We start from the raw sequence: 9,612 nt of genomic DNA, 5'->3' as shown, positions 1-9,612 counted from the left end.
AGTATAAGAACCTTCTAGTTAGCTATATTAAATAGAGAATAATTATACTTCCTCCTTTAATTTATCTTTTTTCTTAAAAATCTTTAAACTAGTGCCTTATTCTTTAATTAATCTAGCTAATACGTAGTAACTTAGGCAGTAGGGAGCTATCTACTATATCTAATTAAGTTATAGAATTTTAATTAGTATTAAAAGCTTAATTAGATCTTAAAAACTTAATATAATTAGGCTAGGTACTTAAGTTACTTTATGTTATAAGGTGTTAGTGTGTTTATTTATATATTACTATTATAACTAGAGTCCTTACTTACGCTACTATATGCTTTTAGTATATTAGCTTATATCTAATTAACTTAGGCTTATTAAACCTAAGAATACTAACTATAATACTAGAAAATATATGAAGTACTAGTTTACTAAAAAAGAAGATCTAAAGATATTATAAAAGCTTACTAACCTTAATATATAAGGTAATTAACTTTTAAGCTAAGAGTATTAATAAGTTAATATATAAGCTTACTTTTATTAAGGCTAAGAGCCTTAGACTTTATATAAAGATAAATATACTAAGTAAGTACTAAAAAGCTAAAAAGAACTAACTATACCTTAAAAGGTTACTTAATATAACTAAAGTAAAGGTATTATAAGAAGAAAAGAAAGGTATTTAAGCTAGAGATAAAAAGATATTTTAAAAAAAGTCTTATATAAATAGTAGTAAACTATATATATAATAAAGTAGTAATTATAAAAAGACTAAATATAATATCTAAACTTATATAGTAGCTTAAGATAGTAATAAAGAAAAAGATAAAATATAATTTTAATTTACTTTATATATTATTACTTAACAAACCTATAAAAATGATAAAAAGGTTAGAATAAGTGTTCTACTTACTATATTATTTTACTTATTATATAGGTATATTATATAAAATATTCTTAAAGATAATATTTATTATTATTAATCTCTTAGTACTATTAAGTAAGCCTTTTATAATATGCTTACTATACCTCTTTACTAAATATAAGGTAGTACTAAATTTATATTAGTAATTATATATATTAGGTTATAAGCATTCTAGCTTTAGAATTAAGTTTTTATTTATAATAAAGATATTACTTTAATTATTATATATAGTAGTCCTACTTAAAAAGTAAAGCTTATAAAGTAATATAAAGAATACTTTTACTAATAATATATTAATAACTAAAGTAGTAATTAGTAATAAGTTAATATTAATTATAACTATAATAAAGGTTATAAGGAGATATCTCCTTATTATTACTTTACTTAAGTATTTCTAACTCTTCTTTTTAATTCTAGCTTAAAGACCTATCTTTTTTAGCCTTAAGAGCTTAGCTTAAATAGCCTTAAGCTTTAAGTAACTTATTATATACTTAAAGTCTTTAATTCTTTCTTTATAATATATTTAAGAAATATATAAGTAATAGGTTACTAAAAGTAGTTAATGTACTTATTAAGATACTTATAATTAAGTTTACTGTTAGTTAGTAGCTTATCTTTGTCTTTAAGAGTTATATATATTTTATTCCTTTATATAGCTTTATTATTAAAGCTAAATATATTAAATATTTAGGTAAATTACTATAGTCCCTTTAGGTTAGATATAGTCTCTAAGCCTTGTAATCTTTACTAGTATATTTAATTTATTTTATACTTATAATAATATAACTTGTTACTAAATAGCCTAAAGAAAAGTCTTAATTATAAGTATACCTTATATCTTAAGAATATTAAATAATTTAGTGTTTATAAGTAAAAAGTAGTAATTTACTAACTATATTACTAAATTAGTAGTAAATAAGGCCTTTAAAAAGGACTTATTATATTACTTATAAGTATAGTTAGTTATATTATCTAAAGATAAACTTTATTACTTTTAAAGAACCTTAATAATTACTTACAAAGTAAGCTTAATCTTATTATTTAATAGCTATTATAAAATCTTATCTATCAGACTACTTATAACTATTTTTTAGACTTAAAAAGAAATAAAATTATAAACCTTACATTACTTATAAGTCTAAAGCTTTTATAATAATATCTTTCTTATAAATATAAGCTATTTACTTTTTATAACCTTATTTACTTTTATATAATTAATTAGCTTCTTTAGCTTATTAATATTGGACTTTTACTTAGTTAGTAACTACTCTTATAAGTAAAAAGTAGTATAATAGATCTTATATTACTAAATATTCCTTTTATAAAGGTACCTTATATAGCTTAAATTATCTACACACTTAAGAAGCTTCTTTAAGCTATTTAGATTAATAAACTACTAGAGATTATAAGTTCTTAATAAAATGTAAAGCTTTATATACTATAAGAACTAATCTTTATAAATTATTAATAGTCTATATAGCTTATAAATAGTTATAAGACTCATAAGTATATCTAATAATATAATAGCTTTATTATAATTATTTAAAAAGAATAGTAAGTTAAGAATAGTAAATCTAAAGTAAGACTACTTTATAATAATAAGAGTTAAACTTTAAGTTAGAGCTTATTATTTCTTGATAGTATTACGCTATACCTCATAGCTAAATACTACCTCATTCTTAAATTATAGAGTAATATTATGCTAGAAGTAGTGTTAGGTTATAATATTCTATATAACGCTACTTTATTCCTTATAACATTATAACAAACTACTATATAAATAGTATAGATATTAGTAACTAGATAAGGGCCTATTATTAGTAGTAGCACCTTATTTATTAAGGGGGCTAGTAGGCTCTTGCCTAGAAGTTTCTTCTACTAGTTATACTTATAAATAGCTTTATACTATAGTACCTTAGTATCTGTATTTTATGCTTACTATATATACTCTATACTAGGAAAGGTACTGTTAGGTATTAGGGAAACTATTTTTCTCTAGCGTATCTGCTAGCTATTATAAGCTATAGCGTAGATAATTAGTATAGGCTAGAGCCTATAGTTATTATCTTTTTAAGCACTACTAAACTACAAGTCTACTAAGGCCTTACTAGTAAATTACTTATATTTATTCCTATTATCTCACTGTTAACATAAGTGACTTTTACTTCTAATATTCTTACTAAGGAACCCTTAGATACATATATATACAGCTAAATTATCCTCCTAGGGCTGGGATAGACATTACTTATTATTAAAGGCAGCATTTTTACTTTCACTACCCTTCTTTAGCTAATATTAACAAGTATAATATAGGATGCCCTATTAACAACCGACGTCGCCGGTCGGGCGCCTATCTCCTGCCTGTAAAAGGGCCTATTCAAGCTCGTCTCTGTAATGTTTTGATGATTTAATATAAAAAGTATTCTAAAGAAATGGTTTTATTTAGCGATATATAGTAATTCTTAATAAAGTTCAAAAAGGCAGTATTCTAGATAGAAGGGGATAGATAGTCTCAGTATATTCGGCATATGCGTAAGTTAGTTAGAGTGATTAAGAATTCCTAAACGCTAGCATGGCCTGTTACATAGCGAAGTAACGTTGTAACGTCATTAGGAAGCAAATCGCCTCTCCACGCAACCATCCCGTCAGGACGTACAAGAACTAACTTGCGCTGGTAGAGCTGTGCACCACTGGACTCTTTAATTTCAACACATTTAAGGGGCAGTCGTAAGGCAGACGCTGCTGACTGAAGAGACTCTCCCATAGTTCCTGCCCCTGTACCGAAAGCGAGAAGCACGAAACCCTGTCCAAAGATATCAAGGGATGAGCGTCCATCTTCAAGCCAAAAATGGGGAGCTCGATGCCCAGGCCTAGCCGTCTGTATGTACAGGTCAGGTTGGTCTTCGGGTGCCGGCGAACCATCGGTAACGACCACTGGAGAGTGGGCATAATTGTATCCAAGTGCAAGACCAATGGACTGAAACTCTTGACGCATGTGGAGAGCAAGGGTTGTACCGAGAACACGTCTCTGCTCATCCGCGACCGGGCCGGAATCCAGTACCTTGTCCCTGCCTTGGCGCTCCTTCCAGAGTCCAAAGTTTCTGCTGGACAGCACTCCATTTCGAATAGCTACAGGTCGCCGCTCGATCTCATATGCATCAAGAATTTCTGGTCCTCCCCATCCTCCGAGAACTGCCTGTAATATCCAGCTCAGATCGGACGCATCGCCAAGGCCGGTATTCAAGCCGTGTCCACCTGTGGGCGACATGGTGTGTGCCGAATCCCCGGCCAAGAAAATTCGACCTGAGCGATATTTACTGGCCGTGTACTGGCTTCGACGCCACTGGTTCACCCGGAGAATCTCAAAAGGGACGTCTTCACGGCCAATGGCTTTCCGCAAGATGCCTTTCAAGTCCACTGTGTCGGGGTCAACCCTTTCACCGCTTCCCGCTACGGTAAAACGCCACAGGTCATGGCCGTCGATAGTGGTAAAGTTGGCCCAGGTGCCCTCGGGGCCAATAAAAAGATAACGTTCTGCAGCGGCGCCAAAGTTGTGATAACTGTGGAGATCTTGTATAAGAACTATTGCGCTGAACGCGAAACCGAGGTCCTGACCCTCAAAGCCAATGTCGACTGTTTTACGCAAAAAGCTGCTAGCACCGTCACAGGCTACGACAAATCGTCCGCGGATATACTCTATAGAGCCGGTATCGACGTGTTTAACAGCGCACGTCACACTATCAGCGTCCTGCTCCGCCGAGACCACCTCCGACGAGTAACGGACAGTCGCCATGCCTTGCTCTTTCACTGCTCTGGCCAGGATAGGGTCAAACAACATCTGCGGACACCGTCTCATCATCTCGCAGGTCTGCTCTGGTATCTCTCGCTCCAGAGCGGAAGGCATCTCAAGACGCCCGATGTAATGACCGTCGAAACTCGTACAATATATTGTGTCGGCTGGCAGGTCTGCAGGATATCCAGAGTTCACAACAGCGTCACGAATGCCAAGGCGGCGGCAATACTCCATGGTACGCTCATCTAGGACGCTAGCCTTGGCAAGGATCTGAGTCGAAATTTCTGGCTTCTTTTCAATGATTGTGGAGCGAACTCCCCGACGGCCGAGGTCCAATGCTAGAGCCAAGCCAACAGGCCCGGCACCAGAAATCAAGACATCAATGACATCTGAGTTCCGGTGATTGTCGCTCTGCGATTCAGACAAAGATGTGTTCGTCATTACTGCGGATAATAGAAGTACCTCGAGTGAACAAATGTGTCAAGAAAGGCTGGTATGTGGTAGGACTTAGTCTTCTGGAAATTGATATGTAAGGAAGGAGAGCTGCTGCGGCGTAAGGATAGGCATAGAAGCTTTTACCTTAAATATACGAATCGTACTTACAGCCGCAGGTAGCCCATCGGAATTTTCGGTGTCCGAATTTTAAACTCCATCATGTTGTTATCTGTGCGTAAATTACTTGAAATAATTTGTTTGAGTTTTAGGATGCAGAGCCTCTACGAGACGACTTCGGCATTTGGCTACAGTGCTGTCTGAGGAGACGACCATAGTCCAAAAAAATCAAGTGCCAAGTTCCATCGGTCCACCTAGAGTCAGGAGGATAGAGGCCTAGGCTTCCTGACTCGTAATTTTAAGCATCTTAACTAAGTTAGTGAAATCCCGATTTAGAGAAGACTTGCCCTTAGAAGGTTAATCAACTGGTTTTGATTCCCGATGATCCATGACTCATGTTCCTATGTTTATGCTAACCTGGTGAGCATCTGTTAAAGTGGACGAAATCGCCGCGTGCGCCCGGGCGCAAGGTGGGGGGCAATTGGCCGCAGATGCTAATTTCTTAGAAAGATTTTGTCAAATGTGGCGGAATTACACGTGAATTAGCCGGCGAATGCACGGTTGCCCTACGGCGAATTGTCAGGGAATAGGCAGTGAATTAGCCCCACTTTTAGGGGTAACTTTACTAATAATATCACTAGGATTACCTTAGGATTTCCTAACTAAGAAATAAGGGGTTTTTCTTATTTCTATAGGATTTTACTATAGTTATAAAATATATAATAGAATTAATTAATTAACTATTATAACCCTTATAATTTAATAATTAATAATCTAATATATATACTTATAATAACTAATATACTTATTTACTAATTAAATACTATTATAATAGTTAATAGGAATAGTAATAAAGTAACTATTTTATAATTATATAGTAATTAGTTTATATAGCTTAATATTATTTAAGTAAAGATAAAGTATTATAATTTCTAGAAGTATATTAACTTAGAGGCTATAATAATAAACTAATAAATTCTTAAGTTATATTTTAAGAAACTAATAAAGCTACTTATAACTTAATATTTATATACCTTAACTAAGAATAAGCTTACTACTTATTAAGAAGTTATTATAGTTATAGTAATTACTAAGATATCTTAGTAAGTAACTATATAGCTATATATAATAAGAAGTAAGGCTATTATAACTATACCTAATAAGCTAAGGTATAAATCTAAATATATAATAATAGTAAATAATCTTAACTAATATAATTTTATATACCTAAGTAACTAAATAAGCTACTATTATAAAAAAGTATATAAGTATACTACTTACTAAAAAGATATTAAAAATATAGCTAATATAGCTAAATAGCTTAATAAGCTTAGTATAGTAATAAGAATAACTAAAAAAAAGTATATAAAGTATACTTATAATAAGTATAGTAAAGTATTAGTAAAAGCCTAGTAAAAGCCCTTTATAACTTAAAAAGATCTTATTATATAGTTTAATAAATAAACTATAGCTTATAATAAATTAGTATAAGTTAATTAACTTAACTATCAGTAACTATTAATCTAGTTTAATAAGCTTATTATTATATTATAAAGTAGCTTACTTAGTGCTTAGCTAGATTTATATATAGTAACTAGTAAAATAATAAGTAATTAAATAATCTTAACTAGTAGTCTTTTTATAAGATAGTACTAAAGAGGGTTAAAGGCCTTACTAATAACTTACTATATTATAGCTAAGTAGGTTATAGTATATTTAGCCTAACTAGAAGTAATAATAAGAATAACTTAATATAAAATAAAGATATAATAAAGAAGAATAAATTAACTAATAAGAGGTATTACTATTAATAAAGTATAAGTAAAGAAGTAAAGTACTTTATATACTTTATATTTTTATTTATTATAACTTTACTACTTTAAAAATAAGTAATAAAGGCCTAATTATTCTTAAGTAAATATATAATATTAGTAGTAAATTAATAAGTATATTAAAAGTAATCTTAACCTTATTAAATAAGTATAATAAATTAAGGCTAAGTTATATTAGCTATCTAATAAATATTATATAAAGGTAGCTTTTTATACTACTTTATAAGGCTATAAGCTAAGTAAAATAGCCTTACTTAGTTTTAAGTACTACTAACTATAAATTTAACTATATATTATAGGTTATTATACTAGTAGTAGCCTTAATTAGTAACTATATTTAGGCTAGTACTACTTAAGTTATAATTTAAGGGTATAGTACTATAAAGGTTACTTGAAAAGGTACTAATAGCTTACTATTAAAGCTTTATATATATAATATAATATATTATAGTATATTTACTAAATTACTTATTTTTTTATAAGACTATACTAGTAAGGTATATAGTAAGATATAAGCCCAGGTAATAATTACTTTAGGTATATAGACTATAGCCTTATAAGCTATATTAAGAAATAAAGTAACTAATAAGTACTTATATATTATAAATAATATAGCTATAGCTAAAACAGTTAAGGCGCTTTTACTATATACTTTACTAATAACTTACTACTAACCCTATAAGTAAGAAATAAATATATAATATTAATATAGTAATAACTACTTTATAGTAATATAATAATATAGTATAAGTATCTTAGCTACCTAGGTACTAAGGCTTTATAAAGAAGTATAAATACTATATATAAAGTATATTTAACCTAAGTAAACACTATAATAATATAAGACTATAACTTATATAGTCTTAGTAAAATAAGGTAATAAATTTACTACTAGCCTTATAACTTAATTATAAATATAACACTAAATAATTACCTAGTTCTAGACTTTTATAATCTTAAATAAGGTTATATAAGATACTACTTAGTAATAATTATCTTAAATTAAGTAATAGGTCTTATATAGGACTTTTACTTATAAAGTTACTACTAAGATACTTTTAAACTAAGAATAAGAGGCTTTCTTATAATATTAAAAACTAAATATTAAATTATACTAAAAGTTATTAAGGCTAACTAATAAATACTATACCTAAAGTAACTTCTAAATATACTTTTAAATTATAAGATCTTTATTAAACTATTAATAGTAAATAATTAGGTTTAAAATAGAAATACTAAGTAAATAATTATAATTATTAAACCTAAGGTATAATATATATAATTTAAAATAAAGTTATTTAAAGTCTTATAACCTAAAATTATAACTATTACTACTTACCTTTATAATTAAATACTATTAGTAACTTAAAGGTAGAAATCCTTATATTAACTAGTTTACTTATATTATATACTTAATAAGTATACTAAACCTTTACTAATAGTAAAGCTAGATCTTTTATATTTATAAGCCTATAGCTACTAAGTATATATACTTATAGTAAGTATATAATTATTATAAAACTACTAGTAAAAGCTTATTACTTATATATAGATTAGATTTCTTATTAAGTATATACCTAGTAGTTTATATTATATTTAGTATTTAGTATAAAGTTAGGTCTTTACTATATATAATATAATATTTTATAAGAAATAACGTTTTAACAATTAAGAAATAAATTACTTAATAAGCTTTATAAAGCTAACCTTATAGTAATTTAATAATAAATTAACTAGCTAATAATAACTAGTAATTAACTCTCTTTAAATAAAGAAGCTAATAAAAATATAAGTAAAGTAATTAAATACACTAATATTACTTTACTAGGCGCTTTGTAATTAGGTAATATACTAAATTATTTATATTAGTAAGTAAAGTTTATACTTCTTCTTACTTTACTATTATTACTACTAAGTATCTTTTCTATAGGCTTTATAGATTTTAATATAAGGGGTAGTAAAATAAGAGCTAATAGTTTTTAATTAATTAATCTAATAGCTAATAGCTAAGTAATTACTAATACTTTAATGTTTAATAAGTAAATACTTAAATTAATAGCTAATAGCTTATTAATTAATTTATTAATAGCTTATAGCCTATAAGCTAGTAACTTACTAAGAACTAATAGTTTTAAAATAGTAAAAATAGTAATCTATTATAGCTTGTCTTATTTTTATATAATTAATTTATAAAATATTACTAAGTATAAAAAGATCTTAGAGGTGCCTTCTCGTTAATAGCTATCTATATTATTAGATTAACTTGTCCTTGGGCATACAATTTTCTCCGACGGCCAAGCTCTCACCTCTACGTAACTATATATATAGGTAGTTAGATTATACTAAGGACTTTATTTAAGGCTACTTTCCTTATAAGGCTTAGCTTATAGTAAAAGATTATAGACTATATATAACGTAGCTTATAAGTAATAAAATAGTCTAGTATATTATAAAGTTAACTAATAATTAAAGATTACTACTTTAAGCTAAACTGTACTTAACGCTACTTTATTAACTACATAGCGCTT

The 9,612-nt window shown here is 28.3% G+C and overlaps 1 protein-coding gene across 1 annotated transcript; it reads right to left on the bottom strand.

Moving 5' to 3' along the window:
* Positions 1-3,563: 3,563 nt before the first annotated feature.
* GLRG_11949 (FAD binding domain-containing protein) lies at positions 3,564-5,141 on the bottom strand (the record flags this gene model as incomplete). The annotated part of the gene is made up of 1 exon (XM_008102632.1): positions 3,564-5,141. A coding segment is annotated over one exon (1,578 nt), but the record flags the coding sequence as incomplete, so codon positions are not given.
* Between the last annotated feature and the right edge of the window lie 4,471 nt (positions 5,142-9,612).

The sequence above is a fragment of the Colletotrichum graminicola genome (assembly GCF_000149035.1).
Source record: "Colletotrichum graminicola M1.001 genomic scaffold supercont1.224, whole genome shotgun sequence".
Classification (NCBI taxonomy): Eukaryota; Fungi; Ascomycota; class Sordariomycetes; order Glomerellales; family Glomerellaceae; genus Colletotrichum; species Colletotrichum graminicola.
The sequence above is the reverse complement of the archived record's forward strand: the minus strand, read 5'-3'. Positions and strand labels throughout refer to the sequence as shown.